The sequence below is a fragment of the Gastrolobium bilobum genome, unplaced genomic scaffold (genome assembly GCF_033153095.1).
Source record: "Gastrolobium bilobum isolate Gb01-03AN ecotype WA unplaced genomic scaffold, APGP_CSIRO_Gbil_v1 utg4343, whole genome shotgun sequence".
Lineage (NCBI taxonomy): Eukaryota > Viridiplantae > Streptophyta > Magnoliopsida > Fabales > Fabaceae > Gastrolobium > Gastrolobium bilobum.
In genome coordinates this window covers 62912-76948 of record NW_026899174.1, presented here as the reverse complement: position 1 = coordinate 76948, position 14037 = coordinate 62912, and the positions used below count along the sequence as shown (strand labels likewise).

The following is a 14037-nucleotide window of genomic DNA, read 5'->3' as shown; positions in this document are numbered from 1 at the left end:
ATCAAAGGCAATACAGATCCCATTTCCTCAGAGACTCCAAGAGCAGCAACAAGAGCACTATCTCTCCAACAATTTTTCATCCAAGCTGAAAAATCCAGGTTCTTCTTTAATTTCATGTGCAATAGAAGAAACTTTTAATGTTTTAAAAACAATAAATGTCACTGATGAAGATGTTAATGACTATTCTGCTATTTCATTTTATGATCATTTGGTTGCTCACAACTTGCTTTTAAATAGTGAAATTAGCAATTTAGAAATGGGCAGCCTCAAACATGTGGAGGAAAAGCAAAATGAAAGTGAACTTGTGTCAGCCTTTGTGTCCCCACCACCCAAATTCTTTGGAGACAAGAAATTTGAACCATTAAAATTTCTTGAGAAAAATCTGAGCTACAGCTTCTTATATCAACTGAGAAGACTTAGTCTAACCATGAAGGAAATAATGCAAAAGAAAATAATCAAATGGTTAGATACAGGGCAAATTATTCTAAATTTGAAGATAAGAATCAAATTATTTCCAATCAAGTTTAGATGGTTAAAATGTTGCTGGAGCAGGCATGAGGATAAAGAAAAGAATTTTGTTTCTTTACTAGATGCTGGATGAAAATAAAAAAGAGTTTAGTTGATTAGTTAGTTAGTGTACTTGTTGCTATTAGAGCTTAGGTTAGTTTAGTATTAGTAACTGCTCACGTGTTTAATTTTATTTTTCTACATAGGTTTTAGCTTGTTACTAGTGAGTTTCGATTTTTTTTTAGATAATACATAGGAGTTCTTTTGTCTTCTTTTAAAACCAAGGGTTGTTGCTGTCCTTGTATGTTAAAAAAAAACACGAAACTTGAGCTGATAAAAAGGGTTGACTGAGAATACTGAATTAAAGTGGTATTGTTCTGCCAAGTGAACCTTATGAGAATGAGCAACCTCGTGAGTTTGGGGTAGCACAGTGATAGGAAGTACTAGGTATTAATTTTTTTGAGACTTAAATTGCTTATCTGCTAGTTGTCAGCAAATGAGGTTTAAAGAACAAGGCTATCAGTTTCAGTAGGAAACCAATGTGTATTAGGTGGACTATTTGAGCACATGACTGTTGAATATATAAATGAGGATTGGAGAGATGAGTTCGAATTTGTGTATGACTGAGTTAGTTGATCCGCAACTTATTGGATTAGTTGGATATGTGATTTAGACAAACACATTGAGTTTGAGGTTCAATTCTTTATTGTGTGATGATATAGGAACGAGACATCAAAGTTGGATTGTATAATGATGGTGATCAGCTCACGTTGATAGCTTAACCGTTACACATTGTTGAAACCGTGTGATTATGGTGCTATGTGAAACTATTGGGCTAACCCTTATATTAAAGCAGGCTGGTCTATGGACATATGAGAGGTATTTGAGGTGTGAAAGTAGTGTGTTAATTCTTAAACTTGAAATGTTTTGTGGTACAGTTGTGGGTTGTGATTAAATTTTCCTACATATGTTAGGTTACTGTCCAGCAATGTAATTGGGTTGCTTTAGTTGGGTGAATAAGCGTACGAGTGGTATATAAAAAATTAATGCATGGGTTGAATATGAGAATAGTAAGCCCAATGTAATATAATAAAAAAAAAAGGAATGAGAGCTTAACTGAGAATATATATTGGTGGGCATGTATACACGTAAGTTAAAAAAATAAAAAAAATAAAAAAAATAAAAATGTGACTGGTTTGAGTTTAGTACACCGAGTGTAATCCATTCAGCTGAATAGGGTATTTAAAAACTTGATAGCCCAAATAATAATTTTTTTTTTTATTTAGATGAGGAGAAGTACTTGTGCCATGGGCTGCTACAAGTTAACTCGGCCAGTATAAAAAAAGAGAGTAATATAAAGTGTATGAAAGTAATTGGGCCAAGTATGATTTAATAATATTCTAGCCCAAATATGTTAAGCTCAACACTTTCTTATTATCTTGATTTTCAAATCTGACATTGGTCAGATTATTTTTTTTCTCTATCCCCTCTTTGCTTCATCCCCAATCCTTCTCTGCACATATCAGCTTCTTCTTATTGGCACAAATGTAAAAAAAAAAAAAAAGAGAAAAGAAAGAAGAAATTTGTGATCAAAGTTGTGCTTTATGCACAGCAGAGCCAATTTTTAATGGTGAAATTCTACCATTATTGCACCTCTGAGATACTCCAGTGGCTTTTAAAAAGTTTTCTATAGCATTGATGTGACTTCTCTGCATCAGTCTCATCTCATTTACTCCACCAAGAAAAAGATTACTTTTCCTTTTCTCTATCTACACTGCACATCTTTATCTCACTAACCCTTGAGACTTCGTTTCTTATACCCATTTTCGTCGGTCAAATTTTTTTTCCTTTCCCATTTTTATTCTGATCTCTCACTCCCACAAAATGCTCATTTCTCATTACTCTTTACCGCCGAAAAGGAGAGCACCACTTCATCATCAAGGCCTCGACCTTGTTGAGCGTCTTTCATCACTGTTGGTGTGGTCTGATTCGAATTTAGGTTTAGTACTTCCAAAACCCTATCAATCTCTTGCTTTAGATTGTTTCACTGATCTTCCATTTTTCTTTTTCTTCTTTTCTTTCCATTTTTATTTTATTTTTCTTTCCTTCGTATAGGAGATTCAAACCACCTTGTATAAATTCCAACCACAACCACACACACTGACTTTGTTGATTCTTAAGTTTGGTTTCATGAACATTGAGATATTTCAATTTTTATAAAGTGTGTAGTTCTTGATTTGAGATTGATGAATATTCATTTGATGCTCATTAACCTAGTTGCAAACAAATAAAAAAAAACAGGGTATATTGTGGTTCTATATCCAGGTGCTGAATTATTTATTTTTTATTTTGCAAGACCACTAATAATCAAACACCCATAAAAAAAAAATAAAAAAAAAAATCTGAGTGAGCGAACCCCTGTCACATATGTGAACTGCAGTTTTAGTTTCTTTGTGTGGTCTATGTTGAGATGAGTCAAACAAGCAGGTGTCTAAAAAAAAACAAGGAATTTTGTGGTTGAAAGTAGCGAGTTCATGTCATAATTTTGCTGGGTATTGGTTGGTTGTGTAATTTTGGATGGGTATATAGTCTGAATTGTTACTTGAGTTTGTGCCTTATTACTGTTGTTCTCTATTGCCTAACTGAAACACAACTGAGTGTGTTTTGTTGTTGTATTTTTTTCTATCGCTTTGACACTTACCTGCTACACTCTTTGGGTTCTTTTTCCGTATTCACATTCAATCTTCATTTCACTCATTCTCTAGTTATCTATTTCAGCAGCAATTATGGCTCCAAAGGCAGGTAGACATGTGAAAAACCTCAGCCACACACACTTAGGAGCACCATATTAATGGTCTCCCAGGTTTTATCTTTTCTACATTTGTCTATAGTTGTTTATCCTCCCCAACATGTATATTATTCTCTTCAATATTGTGTTCTCTGTTGTTAAAAATGATTACTACCATTTGTTGTGAGGACGCAACTGCCTTTTAAGTTTGGGGTGGGGTATACAGGGTATGCTGAATTAATTGATTTGCATGCTAAAAAAAATTTAATTTTTTTGAACTTGAATAACAATTTTCTGGTTTATCTATACATATGACAACCATTATCATTAATTCAATTATGTTGATCTTGCATATCTTGTTAACTCTCTGTCTATTCCATTCTAAGTTGGTGAATTAGCTATGCATCATCTATGTTACACTTCATGAGAGCAGTCCTAACATGACTCAGCTTAGTTCATGTTACATCACTCAAAAATAAAAACCTTAGTGAGGATTTGGACCCAAACACATATACTTTCTTGTTGAGTGGTCACTCTACATTGGGGTCCTTAACCTACATTACACCTAGGCGACTAGTGTGTTTATTTCCACATGATAAGGGCACTTGTTTCAAATTGTTTAGCCTAGAGCCAAAAAGCTTTACCTTTTTAATTAATTTTAATCCCTTGATCCCTTATTTGAGCTTGAACCTTTTCTTTTCTGTTTACATAACCATGATATCAAGAGCCAATTCCCCCAATCCATCCTTATAGGCAAGCCTTAGTCTTTGATTAATTCTCACTAGGCTGCAATGCAAGAAAATAAGTAAGGAAAAGGTAAGCTAGCTTGAAGAGAGTGGTTATAAAAAGAAGAAAAATATAGAAGGTGATCAAGAAGAGATTAGAAGAAAAAAAAGGATATAAAAAGGGAGAAAGAAAAATAGAAAATTCCCTGTATATAAAAAAAAAGGAAGGTGAGAATGAATGTGAAAAGTTGAGGCTGAAAATAAAATAAAAAAGGTAAAAAAAAAAAAGAGCAAGCAGCTTCCTTTTAACTTACTTAGACAATATTTTGCAAGGCTAGATGTTGATTAATTAGACACTTAAGGTTAGCCTAAATTAGCCAAGTGTCTAGAAAAACAAATATCCAAACACAGCCCCATTATAAGCCTAAAAGCCCCTTTGATGGAAATGCCACATTAGACATCAAGTGTCTAGGCAATATTGTATGTTAGGCACAACAATGTAGAGTTGATGATGAGTGATTATCCTTAATGAAAAATAAGAGAGATGAGTAGAAAATGCCTTGTGAGGAACTCAGTGTATGACATTGAACTGATATGGAATATGTATAGTGACTGTTTGATATGCATTGTGACATAGTGTGCTGTTTGTTTAATTTAAAACTTAGTTTGGACTAGACTGCTGTTTGGTATTGATATTAAAAGACAATATAATTGATTGATGTTAATGGATGACATGTAATGTGATAAATGGAGGATTGTACTGTAAAGCCATTACATTGCTTGAATGATGATCTGAATGCTAAAAAAGACAATAGCTAACAATGTGCTTACTGAATTAATATTTTCTTGATTGCTTGAGGACAAGCAAAACTCTAAGTTTGGGGTATTTTGTTAGCTATAAATTATGATTATTTTAATGGCTTTGTTTTTACAATATTTGAGCTAAAGACTAGTTATAAGTGCAAAGTAATGGGCCAAATGAGTACCAATCAGCCCAATAAGGTAAAAGAGAGAGAAAGAGATAATTTGATGATTTACTATCCTCTTTTACTATTTTTACTGCAGGTAGAGAGCCATATGAGTTACTTTTTGGAAGTGAAGAAAAAAAAAGAGCTGGACCGTTGGATAAGGACAAGCATAGATGAACAGCAATGAAACTTTGGATCAACGGTTTGTTTAGTTTTAAATAGGAGTCTTAGATACAGAGATATAGACTAAGCACTCTCCTGTAAAGTTTTAGTTTTCAATTCCAGAATTTCTTTTCTGCTCTTTACTTTTTGTTAAGTTCGAGTCTTTGTTCTTCAAATTCTCACATCAAGAGCAAGCGTGAAACTTCTTTCTTGGAGGGATCCAAGACTCAGCTACATGCAAGCTTTGGTTCTTCATTTTACTTTTCTAAGCTTTTCATTTGTTAATATGAATTTCTAAGTTTCTTTTTCTGGGATTCACGATGATTGGGTGATCTTTTATTTTTCTGAATACTGTGATGGTTTGCTTTAGTTTCATTTGATTAGCAAGATTTTGATTTTAAGTTCAAGAACACCATGGGAATGGATCTTGAATATATTTTGCATAATTGTGATTGGGAAATCAGGTTATGACCCTTGTTAATTGAACCCTTGAGGTTAGGGATAACCCAATGAGGTCTTTGATATAATTTTTGAAGATTTAGAAGACTTTGAGAAAAGATCCTTCTAAAGATTAAAACTGGAACTGGGAAGTTTTAGCTAAAATAGCCATAGTAGTTCAAATTCTGATCTTAAAGTGCCGTAGCAGTTATAAAACGCAGGAATGCGAAATTTTTCCTTCATCCATGATTCAAGAATTCCAGTACCGTATAATTGTTACATTTGTGATTAGATATTCCTCTGTTAATTTTGTTTAATACAAGTCTGATAAATACTTGCTTCATTTAGTCTTTTCTTAGTTTTAAAAGATTGATTACTTAAATTCAAGAAATTAGAAATAGGAATTAAAAAAAGAAAACTAAACAAACCGTTCCCTGAGAACGATAACTCTTTCTTTCGAAAAATTACTACCCAACAATATAAAAAAAATTAAGAGACTTAATTAGAGAAAAATTATTAAAAATCCAAACTTACACATAAGTCACAGAAAAAAATAAAAAATACAGTTAAGATTTTTTATTTATTTTCAAAACCGTCATGAAAAGGCATTTACTATATTCCATTTCCACAATAATTTAGCATGAGCGAGAGAATATGAGTAGTGGGAAAATCTTAGGAAGGTGATGGTGATTGGTGGTGACATTGACAATCTGCCTGAAGTTGACATTGACACTCAGAGCTCATGTCTGCGACAAACGCGTGTAAACGTGCCAGCATGTTAATTCACATAAGTTCCCATTTTTACCCTCACTATCACTCTAGAAGAATGAACCACCAGAGTTCAAAAAACCCTGCACCAAACTCATCATCATTTTCACAAAGAAAGCTTGTCCTTTTTGGTAATAACAGCTACCAAACCTTGATTTTGTTTTGGCTATATATAAACTTTGTCAACTCTTCCTATACATAAGCTTTTCTTTCTTTACCTCTCTGTGCTTCTCCTTAATTCTTGGTTTCTTTCTTAGTCACAGTGGTTCATCTTTGCAGGTAAAGATTTGACACCCCATTTCCTCACTCGGTGTTTTTTGTTCAGAACTTTGTAAAATTTAGAATCTTTTTTACTCTGGTATCATGTTAAGAGCTGAATCATTGTGGGTTTGATTGAATTTTTGTATGTGATGGGTGTAGTTAATTCTTGGTGATTGATGGGTTTGATTCTGATTTGTGTAAAAGTGTGTAGATCTATAACCATTTTATCTTTATTGTATATTAAGTTGTTCATTTTTATCTTTTGGTTCAATGCTGTTTAGTTTTGAAGCTCTTTTGCATTGGATCTACTGTAATCAGTGGTTGATGTATTAAAAGAAATATCATCAAGCATTTGTGTTTGTTTCTACACTTAATGCTAGATCTACTAACTGTACTTTGTTAAAGATTGGTCTCTGAGTGGTAAACCTGTAGTCATTTTTAATTTTATCACCAAATCATCATCCCCATGAATGCACGAGTTAGATCTGGATTCTTCTAAGATCTTTTCTGGGTACTTGATCTTTGATTGTATGAAACCTTCAGCTCGGATCTATTTGAGAGGAAAATGTTTGTTTGCTCACAGAAATTTGAAGTATACTGTTTATATTGTTCACTAATATATATGAATTCTTTTTTGAACTTTTAAAGACTGAAGCACATGATCATATAATTACTAATGGTTTATATGAAATGTTAGTATAGTACTGTAAAGCACATGATTGATATAGAACATGTCAAATTTGCTTTTGTTGTATACTTGAATTTACTGATCCATCTGAACCCCTCATTGCATAGGTTGTTTAGAAAAGAAAAATGGTGAAGATATGCTGCATTGGTGCTGGATATGTGGGGGGTCCTACAATGGCAGTCATTGCATTAAAGTGTCCATCCATTGAAGTGGCTGTGGTTGATATCTCTAAATCGCGCATTGCAGCCTGGAACAGCGATCAGCTTCCTATCTATGAGCCAGGCCTTGATGATGTGGTAAAGCAATGTCGTGGCAAGAACCTTTTCTTCAGCACTGATGTAGAAAAACATGTCTATGAGGCTGACATAGTGTTTGTCTCTGTGAACACCCCAACTAAAACTCGGGGTCTTGGAGCTGGCAAAGCAGCAGATTTGACATATTGGGAGAGCGCAGCTCGCATGATCGCCGATGTTTCTAAGTCTGACAAAATTGTTGTAGAGAAATCCACTGTCCCTGTCAAAACTGCTGAGGCTATAGAGAAGATTCTAACCCACAATGCCAAGGGTATCAAGTTCCAGATTCTATCAAACCCAGAATTCCTTGCTGAGGGAACTGCAATCAAAGATCTTTTTAACCCGGACCGGGTTCTCATTGGAGGAAGGGAGATCCCAGAAGGCCAGAAAGCTATTCAAACATTGAAGGATGTTTATGCTCAGTGGGTACCTGAGGAGAGAATCTTAACCACAAATCTTTGGTCTGCAGAGTTGTCTAAGCTTGCTGCTAATGCCTTCTTGGCTCAAAGGATTTCATCTGTCAATGCCATGTCAGCGCTTTGCGAGGCTACCGGGGCAAATGTTAAACAAGTGTCCTATGCTGTTGGTACTGACACAAGGATTGGACCTAAGTTCCTGAATGCTAGTGTTGGTTTTGGTGGATCTTGCTTCCAGAAAGATATCTTGAACCTTGTTTACATATGTGAGTGCAATGGACTTCCTGAGGTAGCAGAGTATTGGAAACAAGTGATCAAGATTAATGATTATCAGAAGAGTCGTTTTGTGAACCGTGTAGTTGCATCAATGTTTAACACAGTTGCAACAAAAAAGATAGCCATTCTGGGATTTGCATTCAAGAAGGATACTGGGGATACAAGGGAGACTCCAGCCATTGATGTGTGCAAGGGGCTACTCGGTGATAAAGCGCGGCTTAGCATATATGATCCACAGGTAACTGAGGACCAAATTCAGAGGGATCTATGGATGAACAAGTTTGATTGGGACCACCCTATACATTTGCAGCCCACAAGTCCCACAACTGAGAAGAAAGTTAGTGTGGTTTGGGATGCTTATGAAGCAACAAAGGATGCAGATGGTGTTTGCATTCTGACTGAATGGGATGAGTTCAAGACTCTTGATTATCAGAGAATATATGATAATATGAGAAAACCAGCTTTTGTTTTTGATGGAAGGAACATTGTGGATATGGAAAAGCTACGTGAGATTGGCTTCATTGTGTACTCAATTGGTAAGCCACTTGATCCATGGCTCAAGGACATGCCAGCTGTGGCCTAAAACAAAATGAACTGCATTTTAAGTCAAGAATTGAGGCATTCAGTTTGATTCAATAATCATTATTATTTTTGTTACAAGTTTTTCTTTGCCACTTTTTACTTTCCAATTGTAGTTGGCATAAATGAGTATAAATTCTGGGAAAGTAGGGAGGCTCTATGTTTTGCCTTTCTTTGTACTCCAAATTCATTGCTACTGCCTACTTGGCTGTTACGTGTTTACAAGGGAAAAGTTTTGCTGTTTGATTAATTTGTTGTTACTATCATATTGGTGAGGGTTTTGGAATTTTTCTATCTGAAATTTTTTTGGCCCTACTCTTAACAACTAAAGAAAAATTAGTTGGGAACATTTATTTATTTGGTACCCGAGGTTGGGAACTTTAAATAGGGTGAGATTGGAGAGGTTGTCAATTACATTTTCTGGTACATTACGTAACCACTACATTTGCATTGGTTCAATGTGTGGAATTTAAGGGATGAGATTGTAGTAACAAAGCAGCATTAATGTGTGAAAAATGGAATTAACTCCCAGCATTTCATTTGCTGAAGCCAAGTGTTGTTTATGTTCCATTTCTAACTAACTTTTTATTATAGCTGAGAACCTAGGTAAAAGACATTTAATTGTAATAGGGATTAATGTTTCTGATGTTGTAAGAGATAATTTTATTTCCTACACATATATATAAGTCTATGGAGAAGGGCCGGCTTGGCTCAGCGGTAAGCTTGCTTGCCGTGGTGTGTCAGGTCGCGGGTTCGAATCAGCCTCTCTACAAAAAGCAGGGGAAAGACTGCCTAGAGTATTCCCTTCCCCAGACACTCACGAAGTGGGTATTTGAACTGAGTCGGCCCTTTTATATATATAAGTCTATGGGATTTATATTTTCTTTTTCTCTCTCTTATCTTCAAATGGCTCCATACACTTTTATGTGTGTGTAGTGTAGGAGATAAAATTATCTCCTAGAAACATTAATCTCATATACAAAAACTCCTCTAAGCCTTCTTTAAACTCTTTCTATATATTTTTTTTGGGTTTTATAATTCTCATGTTGAAGGAGAATTAAATCTCATGTTGTAGAGATAAAAAGCATGTGAGACCCATGTGTTAGAAAAAATTATATGTAGGACCCATGTCAGCACGGAAATCGAAGGGTGTGTAGGAAAATTGTAATTCTCATGTTAAATGAGAATTATAAAACCCATTTTTTTTTGGATAAACTGAAAAAAAATAAAGACAGACTCATGCCGTTCCTGAAGAAACATCTCGGATCATCCTGGGAGTAGTAGCCCCCATCAGATCCTTTTTCATAACCTCCCAACAAGTAGGAGGGACACTATCTAAAACATGAAGATCCCAATCAGAGGGGGAAGCTAGAGAAGCCAACATGTCAGCAACACTATTTCCCTCCCTATGAACACGAGAGACAAAGGTACACCAATCCCTTCTTAGGAGCATTTGAATCTTATCCACGAGAGGAGCAAGGCTGTGATGAGATTGGCAGCCTTCCTTTATCAAATGAATAGCAGAAGAGGAGTCCCCTTCCAACCACACTCTACGACAACTGTGATCCCAGGCCAGTTGGAGACCTTCCAGCATACCCTAAAGCTCGGCCCTAAGAGAAATACCCGCTCCAAGGAACTTGTAAAATCCCACAACCCATCTACTAGAGACTTCCCTTATAACACCACCACAAGTTGACCTCAACCCATTTGAGGTAGAGGAGTCGTCTGTGTTAACTTTCACCCAGCCTTCTGGGGGGGGGGGGGGTGATAGAATATTGAGACATGTAAAAAATATTGAAAAAGGGAATACTGTATTTCTTCGACACATCAAGCCTATTAATAGACAACATAAAAAACTGAAAGTACTAATGAAGAGACTCATTACAAAGCTAATCAAGAGTCTCATAACACCCTCATAACACCACTAATTAACTACTCATAATGTCATAACATCAGCCATTATATCCCTAATAAACATAACAATTTAACTTCATAACTCACATAAGAAAAACCAAAAGACAATTAACTCTTCAATATTGTAACTGACACAAGAAACTAAAAAGACTTCAACATTCCCTCCCTTAAACTGATGTTTGCTAACAGTTAGTTTAAAGTATACATACACCTAATAATCTTCTTAATTTCACAAATGACTCCATCTTGAGAGCTTTAGTGAAAATATCAGCAATCTGGTCTTCACTTCCGCAGTAGATTAAATCAATAGCTCCATCATTATAAAGATCTCTTAGAAATAAAACTTCACATCAATGTGCTTGCTTCTTCCATGTAGCACGTGATTCTTGGATAATTTAATTGCTGAATTATTATCACACATAATTTGAATAGCTTTGAGTTGCTTGAATTGAAGCTCCTCAAGAATTCTCCTTAGCCAAATGGCTTGGCATGCACAAGCTGTAGCAGCAACAAATTCAGCTTCTGTGCTTGACAAAGTGACAATTGGTTGCTTCTTCGATGCCCAAGAAACAGCACCTGTACCAATCATAAAAACATAACCTGATGTGCTCTTCATGTCATCTTGATCTCCTGCATAATCACTGTCAGTAAATCCCATTAAATCAGATTTTACACCCTTCTTGTAAAATATCCAGAAATTTCTTGTTCCTTGCAAGTAGCGAAGGATTCTCTTGGCAGCCAACAAATGCATTTCTGTAGGATTCTCCATATAACTGCTAATTAAACTCACAGAATACATTATGTCTGGCCTTGTTGCAGTGAGATACATCAAACTTCCCACAATTTGTTTGTAGAAGGTGCTGTCAACCTTCTTTCCTTCATGATCTTTATGTAGCTTCAAGCCACATTCAACTGGAGTGTGCACATGATTACAATCCTTCATCTGAAACCTGTCTAGAATATCTTCCACATATTTATTTTGAGAAATAAAAATTCCATCACTTGATTGTGCTACACTTATGCCAAGAAAGTAATGCATCATACCAAGATCAGTCATTTCAAATTCATTCATCGTAGACTTTTTAAATTCTTCAAACATAACATCAGAATTTCTAGTGAATATGAGATCATCAACATATAAGCAAACAATAAGCATTTTTCCTTCATCACCAATCTTAACAAAAAGTGTATGTTCGTTCATAAGGACACTTTATAAAACCAGCCTTAAGAAAATAAGACTCAATGCGACTATACCAAGCTCGAGGGGCTTGTTTTAGTCCATAAAGTGCCTTTTTAAATTTGTAAATTTTATGCTCATTTCCAACCTTCTCATAACCAGGGGGTTGTTCAATAAATATTTGTTCCTCCAAGTACCCATGCAAGAATGCCGATTTGACATCTAGCTGGTAAATAGGCCAAGAATTTTGTGCAGCCAATGCAACCACCAATCTGATTGTATCATGTCTCGCAACAGGAGAAAAAACTTCTGTATAATTAATCCCATATTGTTGCTTGTACCCCTTGACAACCAAGCGAGCTTTGTGCTTGTCAATTTCACCATTTTCCTTCAACTTTGTTTTGAACACCCACTTCACACCAATGGTTTTGTGTCCACTTGGAAGATCAGTTAACTCCCAAGTATCATTCCTATCAATTGCATCAATTTCAGCATCCATTGCTTTTCGCCATTTTTCTTCTTTGACACACTCTCAAAAGTCACGGGATCACATTCTGAAAACAAAGCAAAGTGAGTAATTGGATCTTCAATTCCAGTTACCTCATAATCTTCCATCCAAGCAGGCCTTCTTCTAACACGACGAAGAGATTGAGTCCCTTCTTCGTTAACTCCAACTACTGTTGGTGAGGATTGACTAGTTGAAGAAGTTGCAATGGATGAATTTTCAGGCATACTAGATGCTGAAATTTGCTCTTGTTCAGAATCAATATCACAAAGAACTTGGGTAGGCTGCTGCATATTCCAATCCCAAGTGTTTTCTTCATAAAAAACAACAACCCTGCCAACCACAATTTTTTTTTTGTCAGTGGATTAAATAATTTATATGCTTTAGATGTATCACTTACACCTAGAAAGACACATTTTTCAGCCTTGTCATCAAGTTTTTTTCTTTTCTGATTCGGGACATGAGCATATGCAATGCATCCAAAAATTCTAAAGTGGTCCACATTTGGTTTTCTCCCACTCCAAGCCTCTTCTGGCGTCATATTTCGAACTGCAAAGGTTGGACTTCTGTTCAAGACATGAATGCACCAGTTTACTGCTTCCGGCCAAAACGTCTTTGGAACTCTTCCTCTTGCCAACATGCTTCTAACCATGTTGAGGATGATTCTATTCTTCCTCTCTGATACACCATTTTGTTGTGGTGTATACGCAGTTGTAAACTCTTTTCGGATGCCATGTTCTTCACAAAAAGCTTCAAATTCTTTTGAGCAATATTCACCACCACGATCTGTGCGAAGTGTCTGAATCATCCTTCCTGTCTCATTCTCCACACGAGCTTTGAAATTTTTAAATGTAGAGAAAGCTTCTGACTTTTTCTGTAAAAAATAAACCCACGTTTTTCTAGAAAAATCATCAATGAAGGTGATTAAATATTTTTTACCTCCATTAGAAATTGGATTTATTGGACCACAAATGCCTGAATGCACCAATTGCAAAATTCCCTTTGCTCTCCATGAGTTCCTTTTTACAAATTCAGAATGATGTTGGTTGCTAACAACACATTCTTCACAAACTAAGGAATGAGGAATTGTGATTTGAGGGAGGCCTGTCACCATATTTTTCTGTTGGAGCGTCTTCAACCCACCAAAGCTCAAATGGCCATAGCAAAAATGCCACAACCATGAAGGATCTTTCATTTCAGCCATTAAACTAGATTGGATTCCTCCAATCTTTAATGGAAACAATCTGTTTAAACTCATCTGAATAACAGCAATATCACCTCTAACATAATCACATATCTCACAAACACCATTTTTAATAGTGATCATATAACCCTTTTCTTGTAATTGGCCAGCACTCAATAAATTACTTTTCAAATCAGGAACATACAATACATTAGATATTGTTTCCACAAAACCATTTTTGGTTTTTATTTTAATGTCACCTTTTCCCATTACTTTCACAGTAGAATGATCACCAAAATTTACAGTAGATTGAAAATTTTCATTCAGATGAGAGAAAGAAGACTTACTACCACTCATGTGGTTGCTGCAGCCAGTATCCACATACCAAA

General features: G+C 35.5%; 2 protein-coding genes across 2 annotated transcripts; one reads left to right on the top strand and one right to left on the bottom strand.

Annotated features, from left to right (window-relative positions):
• The first annotated feature begins 6500 nt into the window (after positions 1–6500).
• Positions 6501–9058, top strand: LOC133287971 (UDP-glucose 6-dehydrogenase 1-like). Its single transcript, XM_061485673.1, has 2 exons — positions 6501–6635; positions 7413–9058. The coding sequence occupies exon 2, from the start codon at positions 7431–7433 to the stop codon at positions 8871–8873; it is 1443 nt and encodes a 480-aa protein (XP_061341657.1). The 5' UTR covers positions 6501–6635; positions 7413–7430; the 3' UTR covers positions 8874–9058.
• Positions 9059–10106: 1048 nt separating this feature from the next.
• Positions 10107–10463, bottom strand: LOC133287977 (uncharacterized). The gene has a single exon (XM_061485679.1). It carries the CDS (start codon positions 10461–10463, stop codon positions 10107–10109), a length of 357 nt encoding a protein of 118 aa, XP_061341663.1.
• Positions 10464–14037: the final 3574 nt, after the last annotated feature.